This window comes from Acanthaster planci, linkage group LG16, assembly GCF_054643075.1.
Source record: "Acanthaster planci isolate LZ-2023a linkage group LG16, COTS_SCS, whole genome shotgun sequence".
Taxonomy (NCBI): Eukaryota; Metazoa; Echinodermata; class Asteroidea; order Valvatida; family Acanthasteridae; genus Acanthaster; species Acanthaster planci.
In genome coordinates, this window is record NC_141792.1 from 1,232,437 (window position 1) to 1,247,588 (window position 15,152).

General features: G+C 42.7%; 1 protein-coding gene across 4 annotated transcripts in view; it reads left to right on the top strand.

Moving 5' to 3' along the window:
* The window catches only part of LOC110976475 (polyamine-transporting ATPase 13A3-like), a 29,467-nt gene extending 14,382 nt beyond the window's left edge, over nt 1-15,085 (top strand). For 3 of the 4 annotated variants that reach the window (XM_022229750.2, XM_022229751.2, XM_022229752.2), the window contains 16 exons: nt 122-232; nt 884-930; nt 1,316-1,504; nt 2,429-2,635; nt 2,848-2,952; nt 3,223-3,376; nt 3,880-4,000; nt 5,045-5,169; nt 5,401-5,588; nt 6,169-6,276; nt 7,182-7,261; nt 7,708-8,030; nt 8,471-8,621; nt 9,315-9,466; nt 10,120-10,319; nt 10,768-15,085. In XM_022229750.2, coding sequence (XP_022085442.2) covers nt 122-232; nt 884-930; nt 1,316-1,504; nt 2,429-2,635; nt 2,848-2,952; nt 3,223-3,376; nt 3,880-4,000; nt 5,045-5,169; nt 5,401-5,588; nt 6,169-6,276; nt 7,182-7,261; nt 7,708-8,030; nt 8,471-8,621; nt 9,315-9,466; nt 10,120-10,319; nt 10,768-10,962 — 2,456 coding nt within the window. In that variant the 3' untranslated portion in view covers nt 10,963-15,085. The remainder of the gene's footprint in view (nt 1-121; nt 233-883; nt 931-1,315; nt 1,505-2,428; nt 2,636-2,847; nt 2,953-3,222; nt 3,377-3,879; nt 4,001-5,044; nt 5,170-5,400; nt 5,589-6,168; nt 6,277-7,181; nt 7,262-7,707; nt 8,031-8,470; nt 8,622-9,314; nt 9,467-10,119; nt 10,320-10,767) is intronic. The other variant, XR_015427966.1, reaches the window with a different exon arrangement.
* The last annotated feature ends 67 nt before the right edge of the window (nt 15,086-15,152 follow it).

The window sequence follows — 15,152 nt, forward strand, 5'->3', positions numbered from 1 at the left end:
CTCCTACAGAACACTTTTAAGGATTCAGGAAAGTTTCAGGCAGAAATGCTCAGGGAAGTGTAGGTATATTTAAATCAGTATTTCTATTACCTTGTTTGTTTTTTCCTCTCTTGTTTGAAAGGTTTTCAAACACTGAAAGGTGACCTGATTCGTACCATTCTCTTCCCCAAACCTGTGGGCTTCAAATTCTATCGGGATGCCCTTAAGTTCGTCGGCATCCTGTCCATAATAGGTAAGAAACCATTGTTTTTGTAAAGCAGCAACTCAAGTTTTGCAACAACAAGCTTTTTGCGAGTTAAATTTTACGTGAACATAACAGTTTGATTTCTTAATACTAAAGACACTGTTGCTATACCTCATGATTCGGGGCAAGCTTTTGCTTAGTTACATAAGAGACGCCTTGCACCAATACACTCTTCCCAATGGATAAGAGAGGCACAAGGGAACCAGTCCATTCCAGAGATAGTGGTCATTATATGAAAGCTTGCCCCAAATCACGATGTAAAAGCAACAGTGTCTTTAGTCTGGGGAATTCAAGTTGTAACGTTTATGTGCAAACAGATAACTCGGTGTACCAGGTTTTATTCAAATTTAATTTGCAAAAGGCTAACTGTCACAGGGTACTCCAATCAGCAGAAACACTCTTTTCTCCTAGGTTCAAGGTCTGGGTCCTTTTTATTATTTTTTCATGAAGTAGCTCTGGTAATTGTAACGCACATTCTGTCCTTCGACGTGTAACCTTTGGAGGAAAACAGCTTCATTTTGGGCAGCTGTAGAACTTGGCACGATTTCAAAAATTGAATATAATTGACTGCTAACTTTTCAGCTTTGAGTGCATATGAATGCAGTAACTTTTTCTTGTCTTCTTGACTTTTCAACTCAGGCCTTCTTGGAATGATTTACAGCATCATAATTCTTATCTACAGACAGGTAATGCCCCCTAGCCTTCCACTCAGGAGGAAATCAATGGCACATTCTCTGCACAACTTTTAAGAGATGTTAAGTCCCACATGCAGTGTCCCGTACTATCACAAACTTCTTGTAATCCTCGTTGATCCACCATCTTTGATGGCAGTCTTTGTCGTAAAGGTTATGGCTTACAGCTATTGGCCATGATGTGCTAATGCAAAAAAAATTATTAAACCATAGCCACAGAGCATTCAAATTCTCATCTCCTGACCTCAAAGATGGCGTACCTCAAAGGATTGTGGCAGATGTGATGTAAAGTGTAGTGGATCAACTGAATATGTCCAGATGATTCCGAGAAGTGAACTCACCTTTTTAACTCAACATAATGACCCTCCTGTTCCCCCAGGCCGACACGATGGACTCGGTCTGGAAGGTCCTAGACATCATCACCATCTGCGTTCCCCCAGCCCTGCCGGCTGCCATGACGGTGGGCACGGTCTACGCCCAGAATCGCCTCAAGAAAAACGGCATCTTCTGCATCAGCCCTCAGCGGATCAACATCTGTGGCAAGCTGAAGTTGATCTGCTTCGATAAGGTGGGAATGCCAACTTCGCTCACGTCCTACAAACGGAAGCATAAATCGTATGCCAAGAAAAATGGCGATTGCATAGAATACTGAGGTGAATGCATCACGCTCAAAATTACCAATGTGGAGCGAGAACTAGCACATGAGCAAACACACATGCCTACTCCATTCGTTGACACTACACTTCCCCGTTCATGTAACGCAATGTGTCGGTACTCTATAATGTGTATAAGCAAATGGAAATTACTTGCTTATCAGAGCTTGTTGAACATATGATGCTGTGATATGCCGAAATGCGCATGGGCCTCACATAGAGAAGCTGCGCGCAAGACCTCCGCAATAACGATATCTTCTTGGGGCAAATTTTTATAATCACTATAGTTAACCTTTCATAGTTGAACCAACGTTGCCCAAACGGTGGATAGTTTGCACTATCTAGTCGACCATTTAGAGCCTGGCCCTGCAGTGTAATTGCAGTGCTTGTTTGTCAATAGCCGATCTCATTTATCGGTACAGAGGAAAATAATCACTTGACAATAATTGCACAAAACACCATTAACCATAAATGCAGCAAGAGATGCGGGGACGACTAACTTTTACCAAATGGTCCAAGGATCATTTGATGTGATTTTATTGCACACAGGTATTGTCAAAGAGCAAGTGAAAGTGGTTGAACTACAGTTGGAGCCCTTCATCTGGGTTCCTAGATTAGTTTGTAGACTAATTTGGCAATGAGAAATTGATTCTGTTACTTAAGCAGTTCCACGCTCAGACATAGTTTGCCTGCAGTTGTTTAATGCATTTTTTGTTTATAATCCTTGTACTCACCAAAGGGTACAGAGGTGTTGTAAGTGTAGGGATGACTTCTCTGAATTTGTTTTCTGATCAAGTGCCCTTGATATGATGTGATTTTTGGCTGGTTTCCCTCGACAGACTGGTACTCTGACCGAAGACGGTCTAGACCTGTGGGGAGTCCTGCCCCTGCAGGATCAACATTTCCTCCCCGCGGTGCAGAATGCGGTCGACCTAGCGCCTGGGCCCTTCCTGGTCGCCATGGCAACCTGCCACTCCCTGACGATGATTGATGGGGAGTTGGTTGGCGACCCGCTGGACTTGAAGATGTTCGAGGGGACCAACTGGGTACCGTCTTTCATTTTCTTCGTCCACATCTGTTGCTTACGATCCAGTGCTTTTAGATTTTGTGTTTCTTTCTTTGTGGTAGTTTTGAGACTTGTTTCAATGGAGAAGTACTCCCCTCGTTCATGATTGCAATACAGTGGGACACCACAAAGTCTCCATTCCTTTATTTGCAGAGTTTAAGATTTTAACCGATGCTTTCCTTTCTGTTGCAGAATTTGGAAGAGCCAGGAAGCGACACAACGCGGTTCGACACCATCATCCCAACTATCGTCAAGCCAAGAACCAGCGACACGTACCTGGCAGAAAACCCAGACAAGGTAAAAAGCAGACCATTCACAGGAAAGACACTTTTATCTTGTTCCCTGAACCTACCATGTTCAGTGTAATCTGTTAATTGGGATGGTGCCAGGTTATTTTTGGTTCCAAATCTCAATTTTCTTTTTTTTTAATGTGGCTTAAGACATATTCTAAGTTATCCTAAACATAGCCCCATCACACCCTCTCCGCACCCTTGCCAAGACCCCCTCCACAACCCGTTTCCCACTCCCTTGCTATCCCGTCTGACAGTTCATTTCCTTGTCTACCAGGTCCCTTACGAGGTTGGCATCCTCCGGCAGTTCCCTTTCTCCTCAGGTCTCCAGCGCATGAGCGTCATCACCCGCACCTTGGGAGCCAAAAACATGGAGGTCTTTGTCAAGGGATCCCCGGAAATGATCGCATCGCTGTCCGTCAAAGAAACAGGTGATTTCAACTGGTCCTTGAATTGTGCACATTCTCCAAAATGCTCATCATGTAAAAGTTTATCGTAATTTTCCCAGCTTTTCAATTCCAGTTTTCCTTCTAAAGCCCCAGTGTACCGTTCATCTATGTTTTACATTTCTTTCCGAAACCTCTACGCCCTCTAACTTGTGATTGATATTGTGGTTGACTCGTCATTAGATTGTGGATTTGACATATGATTAAAGTAGGGTTTGACCTGTAAAGTGACCTTTGATTTGACCTGTGATTTGATTGTGAGTTTGACCTCTGGTTTGGTATGTGATTTGGTTTAGATATTTGACCTATGATTTGATGTCTGATTTGACCTCTGATTTGACCTGTGATTTGATGTCTGATTTGACCTGTGAACGATCAGATTTTAACTGGTTTCAGTCCCTTCCCTTTTTAGTGGGACTGTCGGTTGTACGCATTATTTTTGAGGGTTTTTTTAAAACCCAAAATACTGTTCTGCATTACCTTCACAGTGCCCATTGATTTCTTGGAAGTTCTTCAGCGATTCACCCAGCAGGGATACCGTGTGATTGCCCTTGCTTGGCGACCCCTTGACCCCAAGTTGTCTTGGCATCACTCTCAACGCATTGCAAGGTTGGTTGTTTTCGTCTATCACTGAACACTCTCCTCCAAAGTCACATACTCACCCCAGACATCATCCATTTGCCACCTTTGATGTTATGCCATATTTGACACAGTCATGTCTGTGACCTTTGCTGTTGCCACTATAAAAAACTAAAAGCCACAGAATGCTTAATTTGTGTATGGTTGGAATAAACGATAATGGTCTGCAAAGGATTTTGGGGGTTTAACACCGAGTGCCAACAAATTTATTTCACTACACAAGGCTTTTCAGATTGTGTTACTTTTTTCATCTGATTGTTCCCATATCTGCAGCCGATTTCAGGAAACGCGGCATAACTTTGAACCATGCGTATTCCTTACACCACAGATTCATGCCAAAGCTGTGCAACATTCTTAAGTTCAATTTCTCGAAAAGTTGTGTAGCTGCACCATGTTTCAATAACATTGAATTTCATGGACGAGGATAAAACAGCTTTTATGATGGCTGTTCCTTTCCAATAAACATAACAGCAGTCATCAAACAGTTTTTGAATCACCTCCGCCCGCCATTTTGAATTAGTGTTCGTCTTTTCTTCATCGGAACGGGACAACAAATCTTGCAATTTTCTTACAGCCAATCAAATTTCTTATTCCTTCTACAACAAAGTTGTTCATTTGTTCGTTTAAGCCTTGCTAAGTTCAGCAATGATGAATTTTAACTGAACATGATTAGCTAGTCAAATTGTTCATTTTCACTTCATTTGGTGCAACTCATGCCACCTAAAATGACCGCGTTAGTTACCCCATAATATGTTGGGTAAGTCATGGACTTACACAGTGCATAAGGCCATGTCGGAATCACTTGGCTAGGGTCTATGACAGTGGCCACGGCCAGTTCCTATTAAGTTGTGTGCAAATTCTGGCCATAGCCAAGTGATTTGGACGTGGCCTAATTTTGTGAAATCGGTCTTAATTTGTTGCGCTACTTATGCAGTAAAATGTGGCATGAGTGGAGTTTCGCCATGGTGTAAAGTTTTGTGACATCGGCTGCTGGTTCTTATTTTGTTGCTGCAGGAAAGAAGTTGAGTGCAACTTGAATTTCCTTGGCCTGCTTGTGCTTCAGAATGCATTGAAACCGGAAACAACTCCAATCATCCATGAACTCATGAAGGCAGACATACGCACTGTCATGGTCACAGGTGGAAGAAACTACTATTTTTACTAATGTATTTCTTTTTAGGCCCCAAAAAATCGACAAATGTTGTGGCCAATATTCATTCCATATTCATCTTGTCGTACAAGATGAAAAAATTATGGGCTAATAACGTTGGAGTATCATCTACCGTGGAGAAAATTAAATTTTATCTGACCAGTGTGGACCAGGAAAGGATAAATGTCTTCAGTGGGTAACTTTATTTTCATTTTCAAAGGTGACAATATGCTGACCGCCATAAGCGTTGCAAGGGATTGTGGGATGGTGGACCCTAGGGCAAAGGTCATTATGGTGAATGCATCCCCACCCAGCGGTGAAGTCTCGGCCAGCATCGAGTGGAGTTACGACACCACTCCAGAGAAGACTGTTGATGAAAGCGGCAAGACATCTACCACTGATGTGCCAGTAAGAGCCATGAAATTTTCTTTTTGGTTTGAGGAGGTTGTTTTCAGTGTGGCTTGACCAGTGCGTGCGGCTGTGCGTTTGTAACCCTCCGAGGGTGTTTGCGCAGCACTAAGCAGAAGAAGAAGCAGTTCACGCCAGAGGATTTGTAAACCGGCAACAATGTATAAAAAGTTCCAAAGAGAGTGTCAACGAGCAGTGGATGGTGGTTTACATCGTCCAATTTTCAAAGAGCCATCACCAGATCCCGTTCCCATATTTTTTCCCAACATCATTTGCATACCAGTCTCTTCTTTGTCCCAAGCCGTCATGAGATTTCAGAGCGTTACCTCGCGCACATTTTGACACCAGTTTCGCAACAATGGGACATCCTGTTTGAGTGAAATGTTTAGATCCTAAATGACGAGTGCTCTAAAATTTAGAGTTCTTCATCGACAGTAATATTTTGGGCACCTTTGAAAGTCCTTATTGGAGAAGTAGAGAGGTTTGCTTACATGTTGCTGTAACTTGTTCTGTGTCAATCCTCACCCACAGATTTCCTCAGTATGCATATTTTGTCTTCTGTCCCCCCCAAAAAATGCAGTTATACAATGGCAACAGTGCCAAAGTGTATGAGGGTCATTTCCACTTTGCTGTCACCGGGAAATCATTTGCTGTTCTCCGTGAGCACTTCCCGGACCTCATGCCCAAGGTGAGAGTCGAACTGTGAACAGTTTCACTGCCTCTGTCAGCCTCCGCAGTTAGTGTTCTAAATTAGACCATCACAAAACCATTCATGAGACCCATCATAAGACCAGTTGCAAGTAACAGGGTAAACAATGACAAAGGGTTACTTGTGTTGCAGTTCATTTGAATAGCTTGTGACTTGAATTCAGACAGGAGGCCTTGTGATAGTCTTTTGTGGGTCTTGTGATAGTCTTGTGGGGTCTGTGATGGTCTTGTGGAGATCTTTAATATTGTGATTGTCTTGTTCAGATCTCGTGGAGGTCTTTTGATGGTCTTGTGATAATCTTGTGATGGTCTTGTGATAATCTTGTGATAGTCTTGTGTGAGTCTTAGGATGGACTTGTGGGGTCAGTGATAGTCTTGTGGGGTCTGTGATAGTCTTGTGATGGTCTTGTGATAATCTTGTGATAGTCTTATGTGGGTCTTAGGATGGACTTGTTGGGTCAGTGATAGTCTTGTGGGGTCTGTGATAGTCTTGTGATGGTCTTGTGATATTCTTGTGATGGTCTTGTGTCGTCTTGTGATGGTCTTGTGTCTTCTTGTGTTGGTCTTGTGTTAGTTTGTGATGGCCTTGTGATAGTCTTGTGATGGTCTTGTGATGGTCTTGTGATAGTTGTTTGGGGTTTATAGAGAAGTTTTGGCTACAGCTCTGCTGCCCCCAGTTGTTGAGTGAATGAGAATAGAGGTTGAGTAGTTGCCAAGCAGAGATCAGCAGAGTACCACTCACTTGCAGTGCACATCACACGAGATTTCAACTGATTTACCTTTTTTTTTGCTCAACAAGTAATTGTGTGGTGAGCACAGACCTGTGCCAAACTCAGTGAAACGTGACAATCACTTGACTCTGGTCCATCGTCGTTTCTTTGACAGATTGTTCAGCGAGGGACCGTGTTCGCACGTATGTCTCCAGAGCAGAAGACACAACTCGTAGAAGCCTTGCAGGACATCAGGTCAGCACAACTAACTTTTGATTCTAGAAAATAGTTTTTTGGAAAAAAAAGAGAACATAAGCTTGGCATGTTGGGGAGATGTGGTCAAAGTTTTCAGTTGATATGAAAAGAGGAGTAGATTGTCTTACGTCCTGTGGATTTCAATGCAGACATCACATCAGAAGGCCACAGGATTTGTGATTAGATATCAGTGTAGGAATAAACAATATTGAGAAAATTGTCTGTACAGTTTACATGTATTTCTTTCTTGTTTGAGGTCCTTTCTTGTCCTGTTCTTTTCCGGACAAGATACATGAATTAATTCTAGAAGTTAAGAAAATTATAGTTTGATTGCACTGTGACCAGGTACGGCACGATCTGCTCATTTTTTATCTTTTGGTAAGGTGGACAAAGCAGAGCTGAATGTGTTGATTGATTGGGACTGTGTTTTGTTTCTGGTGGGTCAGTTATTGTGTTGGGATGTGTGGGGATGGAGCCAACGACTGTGGCGCCCTCAAGACAGCTCATGCAGGCATCTCTCTATCCGAGGCCGAGGCGTCCGTGGCTTCCCCATTCACCTCCAAGACCCCCAACATCTCAGCCGTGCCCGTGGTTATACGTGAGGGTCGTGCCGCCCTGGTCACGTCCCTGGGCGTCTTTAAGTACATGGCCCTGTACAGCATCATCCAGTTTGCATCTGTCATCATACTCTACTGGACCAATTCCAACTTGGGTGACTGGCAATTCCTGTACGTGGACCTTATCATCACCACCTCGGTAGCCACGCTCAGTAAGTCTATCAGTTTGGGAACCAGATTTGTAGTCGGGTCCTCACAAATCCTGAAGCTTCTCACAAACCCCATGAATGTCTTAAGACTCACAAGTTGTCAGTCCTCGCAAGCTCCTGAAGTCCTCAGAAAGTGTTATTAGTCCTCCAGTCCTGACCAGTCACCCAGTCTCTCGTCAAGCCACAGACCATTGTAATAAGCACATTTGTTTGCTCTTGGTAATCCACTGTAAATTTTTGTCCCAATTCTGGCTTGTGATTATTAAGCCTGGTAATCATGACACAGTCGCTGGGCAAAATTAAACCAAACAGATGCCTGCCGGGCAACTTGACGCACATGGTGTGGAACCTTGGTAAACTAGCAAAATGAGCTCTCTAGTTCGTAGGTTTGTTCGGGATTGCTACCAACTCAGCACATTGGTTTCTATCTTTTGTTTCTGCAGTGGGGCTGAATGGTCCCCATCCCACCCTGGTCCGTAAGCGACCCCTGGGCAGTCTGGTGTCCCCGCCGTTCCTCATATCCATCCTGATCGAGGTGCTGCTGGTGTGCACCATCCAAACTGTGGCCTACTTCTCCCTGAGGTTCACCTCCTGGTAAGAGATGTGAGGCTCCCATCACTAGACGTCACGTTGGGAGCAATGTTTCCCCAGTGGGTTGCCAGTTATTGCCCTTTGGCGAAACCTGTTTTGATTTTACCGCAGCATGTAGGCTGTAGGCCGGTTCATCAAAGAAAATGCCGGTGCATATCTGTGAAGTCGTTACCATTCCTCTTGATGTGAATTCCTTAAAAAGTTGAGCAGACTTCACCAACGTTCACTTTTGGTTCCCTAGTATCGGCGGGTTCTGAATTTTTGCCATTTTTTGGAACCTGCTGCGAATTACAAGCAGCATGTGTGCCTTTGGCTTGTTCATCGTCGTTGCAAAAGAAAATAGCCTGTGCAAATATGTGATGCCGCAGCGAACATTTGCACTGTTTACTAGCTGACCTTCAAACGGAATTCAACTTCCACTGCATTACGTCTTCTTGTATTTGTGTTCACTTTCTTGGTATGAATTTGCTTGAATAGAAATATGCCAAAAGTGTAATTTTCATTTCATAATAAAAATTCATTTCCAGTTGTAATCAATTTTGACAAAAGTCTAGACTGAAAAGTTATCTGTGTGACTCTCCAAAATCCGTTAGATTCTGCAGCATTCAATTCAGATTTAATTCAACTGGGTTTATGATTGAGTTTTCACTTTCCAAAGCTTTGGCTTATGGGTAGTGCCCTGTCTTCTTCACACAGGTGGAGCCCAAGTGTTATAAGCCCAGTTGCTGAAGACAACATCCTCTCTTATGAGAACACTGTCGTCTTCACCGTCTCTTCCTTCCAGTACATGATTCTCGCTGGGGCCTTCTCCAAAGGAGCCCCCTACAGGACCCCTATTTATAAGAATGGTACGTGCCACTCCCAGTGTGTTTCTGATCATGGCATGTCTTTGATCCTTCCTATGGAGGGGAGATCAGTGAATATAAAAATAATCCTGATACGCAGGCAGTGGAATAAATTTGTGCTGGGAAATGGGGAAGATGGGGACCCGTTGGTGGATGACTTGCCTAGCCATGAAAATTGGAAAAGGGGGAACACCATCTGACTCAATGTAGAGGTGGATGTTTGTAATATTGATGAAAATCTGTGATATGTATTCAGTATGGCATATTTATGGCTTTTAAGAATTGTTTTTGCTGTTTGAGTGATAGTGAATGCAGTTTAGTCGGAAGTCTGAACAATTCTTCACAGTCAGCTTTAATTTTTTACTCTCCACAAAAAAGTAGGAGGATATATTCCCCATCCCGCCCCTGGATTTACACCCATGTACGTAGGCTATTCTATTCCATGTTCTATGCAACATATATTTTATACAATTTGCCTGGTGACAATTTGGACGAAATAAAAGATGTTTGTGCTTTAAAAAATGTAACATGAAATCACTCAAGAACAAAGCCTCCAAAGCAGCATTCAACTTGAAATTGAAACTCGCCACTGCATATTTCCGTTAATGAGCGGCATCCTGGGCATTGACACCATCATTGTCTCTCCACTCGTACAGTCCTCTTCACGCTGGATCTCATCATCTTGGTGTTACTAAGCACCCTGATGCTCTTCCTGCCGGTCGCGCCCGGTGGTGTCTTACACTGGTTCCTCATCGAGGTCATGCAGCTCAAGCTTATGTCCAAGGAGCACCTGCCCTACGTCTTCTTCCTCTTCGGTCTGGTCCTCCTCAACTTTGTCGTCTCCTTTCTCCTGGAGGTGAGTCTTTGTTTTTGTAAGTTCCCCCCCCCCTGCAGCTTCCAGTTTCACAGGGCAGAGTGCATGTGGTAGGCTCACAGCACTCAGTCTTGGTACAGTGCGTGTGTTATGTTTGACTTTGGTTAAGATGCAGTCCCAGTTGGTACAAAATAACTCCTCAATTCAGACACAACTAGACATGTCTCTGTCCAGAAATACTCGCTTAAAACGTGCATGAACATACAAAGTTTTTTTATTTTGTATTGTTTGCAATCTGTTTAAAATCTTTTACCGGAAGTGTTTAGGCCCAAAATGGAAGTTTCACTGAAAAAAAACGAAAATGAGAAATCAACCATGCAGAGGTTTACCTTGAGGTTTACAAGGTTTTGCTTGGTTTTGGGGGGGTATCTCAGGGTAAAACCTTGAGTCATTGCCAAGTGGGGACTTTTGTCGGCTGATTTCTTGGCAGACTTTTGTCGTGGACAGCCAGCTGCTTCACGGCTGCATCAGCCGTGTCCGTTGCAAGCGCAGACCCAAGAATGTCTTCAAATTGGTGGAGCGAGAGATCCAAGATGATCCTGGCTGGCCGCCCGTGGGCGAGACGATGACTGGAACGCCCCCGTCGGCCGAAAAATTTGACCAAGTCCAGTTCCACGTTTCCTGACGCTAGGTTTGGGTTTCTCTCTATGCACTGAATTTCATATCTTTATTAGTCACCCAACCTAGAAACACAGAAACCGCAAGTAACCAGAACCAGTTTTGAGTTAGAAACCTCTGAAATAAGCTAGTGCCGTGTAAAGTGAAATACCCGTTTCCATCAGTACACCAAACTGAGTCATACATCCAAACAAAGAGCTCAGTGCTTTCTAATGTAAACCGGAACAAACTGAGCTGAAACTGGTTGTTCCTCTAAACCTTAAAAATAAGTGTCATTTGCTTTAAAGATTAATATTTATTTAATTTGACAAGTTGTCAATCTTTCCGCGCAATCACTGCAGACATTTTTCTACTAAAAGATATTTTTGAAAATGTATTTATTTTTTACCTAATGGTGCATGGCACAGGTGTCATTTTCAAAGAAAGAATAATGCATGTAAGATTTGTAAATTAATGCAAATTGCACACATGCACGACGAAATGTTTTCCAATTTTTTAAAATGATGTGGATTGTTCAAATTTTTGGAGGTTGCTGAAGAGCAAGGGTTAATGTAGAGTAAGATGTAGAACTCGCCGTTTGGCCTTTCAAACGGCATTCTTGCTGTAGACATATACATGTTTTTTGAGACTTGGAGCCTTTACAATGCATACTTTAAAAAAGGTTTAGTTTTTCTTTCTTTAATTTTTGGTGCGAATACTGAAGGAGGAGTGTGGAAAATTCTTGTCGGGTTCGTTATCATTTTGTTTGCCTCATTGAACAGATGTACAAGCGTGTGCACTTCGCCAATACCGAGCACCCATCGGCTAATTGACCTGTCGTGGTTGAATCGTTCCAGCGCAGTTTCTAAAATATTGTCCAATTTATGCATGATACGCAGATGGACGCTGGACGCGGCAAAATCTAAGACAAACAAAAACTCATGTGCAAACTTCCTTAGGGTTGTCTTAAGGGTGTGGCCAACTCACCGACGGCAGTAGGTTAATAGGCCAACCCCGCACACGTGTTCGCAGGCGTGGTCTCGTGAAGTCAGGAAGTCACGTGAAGGAATATTTGCTAGTCTAAGCCGAGCTCAAGTCATTTGATACAGTCACAGGTCAAGTCACAAGTCATTTGGTCACAGGTCATGTCAAGTCACAAGTCATTTGGTCACAGGTCATGTCAAGTCACAAGTCAATTTGGTCCAAACACAAGCAAGTCACAAGACTTTTTGTCCAAGCACAAGTCAAGTCGCGCGATGTGTGATTGCATGCCACAGTCAAGTGATTCAGACGTGGTCATGGGCAGACAAGGCCAAAGTAGAAGTCGCGAGCCGAAAGCTTTTAAGATTATTTTAAGAACGCAGGGCGTAAGTTGATCATAGCTTAATTTAAAACTTCAATGGGTTCGATTGAGTACAAGTCATTTTTTCGCAAGTCCAAGTCAAGTCACAAGTTAAAAAACTGTTAGTTATACAAGTCAAGTCACGAGTCACAAAAATAGCGACTTGAGTCCAAGTCAATTGACTCGAGTCCAAGTCAATTGACTCGAGTCAACAACTCTGCTGAATGCACTCCTGAAAATCATTGGCTTGTGCTTACATACAAATAGGGGCTTTAAACATTTCAAAATGTAGCCACCGATGGTGTGTAGCGCCACGCGGTGAAAGTTAGCTCACTTTGTGATGAATTCTTTACAGACCACTAGTCAGGTTACTACAATATCGATTTGTAAAGTCTTTCATTCCAGTAGCTAGATATTTAAAGGGAGCTGCCATTGATCTACTTATTGGTGTACTGATAAAGCCCATTTAGCTTAGTAATCTGTGTCAGGTCGCCAAATCATTTTATAATTTAAGACAAGTCTGTACATAATTACAACAGAAGGATGTATTTATGTTATTTCGCTTTTGCTCGATTGAAACGTGGTAATTTCATTATCGAAATTAATTTCTTTTTAGCTGGGCTGAAAGCTTTGTGGGTTAAGTATCTGCCCCGAGTTGGAAGTGCACCCCTTAGTGGCAAAAGAGAGATAAATGGTAGTAAGTTTTCCAAGCGGGTTCTTGCACGCGTTCTGCGTGTACGCAAAGACCATACATTAAGCATAGACCTATATCAGAAGATATCTTTGACATGAAGAAATTATATTCGTTACGCGTACTCAGCGTGCTCCGCGTCAAACGCGAGAACGCGCGCGTATGCGGTGAGTACCAAAACACACCCTCTTTTGTTGCGCAGGAGCGGATTCTGTGAGCGTCTTCGTCAAAGTATTCACTGAATTTTCTCCATATAAACCCAAAGGCAGAGAATATGGTCACGTGGTGAGTTGTGGTAACCACATGGTCAAAAGATGCTGATCACAGCTATGGCTGTGGCTAAAGCATACGTCTATAGGAATTGCCTGCCGCCGCATTAATGCACGCGTTGCCATTGAATAGCCAGAGCCATAGCCCGTGCAGGGTTCTCTCAGTCATGGAAAGTCCCGAAGAACCCGGGAAAAAGGTTGTGCCCGAAAAGTCATGAAAAAATTTGGGGGAAAATAGAACGTCCTTGACAAAATAGAGGGCGCTTTGATCTTAGTCAAAGGTGCTGTTTAAAAAACAGTTGTTATTATTACTGTTTTCGTCATTATTAATCCTTTTGTCGGGGGAAAAGCCGTTGGAAACCTCTCGGGAAAAGGCACAGGTTAAGATCATGTAAGGGTTATTTTTTAATGGGCCGCTAATGATGTGGTAATGGAATAACGATAAATTTACGGGCTCTCCTCAGTTTTTAGTAGTGACTATGCCAGTGTTTCATCTCCTAATAAATGTGTCGATGAATGTCATGGAAATGGTCACATTTTAGTCCTAGAAAATTCCTGACATTTGGTTTTCAGATTTCTGTGGGAACCCAGTCTTGGGCGGAGCATTTCGTTTCGCATTGTCTCTTGTCGGTCATATACATGCATATTTATCTGCATTTGTTATGTAAGACATTACACAGACAAGTTTTTGTTATGTTAGAATAAGAAATACGGCGCCCTAGAGTTCGCTGCATCGACTGTTTAAAAAACGTGTACCTTGCGTCTTTTGATGACGTACACACTTGTCCACGGGGGGGGCGGGGATCTGAGGGTACGTAGAATGAGATCTCTCATTAAGATGTCCAAATTGAAATTTTTGTGATCTGAGCACTGTCCCTTTTGTAGTGCATAACAAATCGGTTCCGCGGGACGTCGCAGTCTGTCTTTGAAGAACCTCATTAGGTTCACAGTGTTCTGGGGAAAGAATAGTTAATGACTCTTTTAATGTTGAAGCTTCGTTTTCCGCAAAACAGCACAGACGATGGTAAGGAGTCGTTGACTCGGACGTAGATGTTCACATGTACTCTGTTCTAGCAACAAATTTGTATTCACAGCTAAATTTTGATGCGAAACATCTGCCGACTGTGTGCCGTATTGTCATCAGAGTTCTGTTAATTAATTCGTTTCCTTACGGTAAAATTGCTGGAAGTGGGTAATCATCATTTCTGCTCTAAGCTTTAGCTCTTAAGCCTCCATGGCGCGATGAGAGTGTTCGTGGCCAAGTCCACAAAAGCGGTATAAAATCCTCTATAAAACGCCAGCCAACGAAACAACTTCGCAAGGAGCCAGACATGATTCCCAGCGTTAAAAACGCGTTTTAAAAGCCGCGGTTTAAAAAAAACCCGCACGATTCCGACAGGACCACCAGCGTCGATTTTATGTTAAACCTTTCAGGAAAGCTGCGGCCGCATTCAGATTTTTTATTTCAGAATTTAAATGCGAAAATATTTTGTGATAGGGCAGAAGATCGAAAACGTTTTTCATCTCTACCAGAAGAAATCAAAACTAACTGGGTATGTTTGATGCAGTTAACTTTATAGTGTTTGGGGGGCTCGACTGGCTATTTTGGCTGTCATGAATAGTGTCATGCTAACCGATATAAAGGTAGGGTTCTTTTGAAGAATATTTAGTGATTTATAGCATTTGTAACATTAGTATACATGTAGATACATTTTTATGTAAATTAGATATAAAAGACCTTGGGTGTGAACATCGATATGTTAGATCACGTGCGGAACTATATTTTTAAATTACATTTTCTCTGGGTAAATTTTGAATTAAAACTTGCTGAATGAAAGACTGACTTCAATTTCACTGATTTTGCAACAACGGTGTTTATTTCAGTTTGGGGTTCGTTTTGAGTTTGCTTCCCTGCT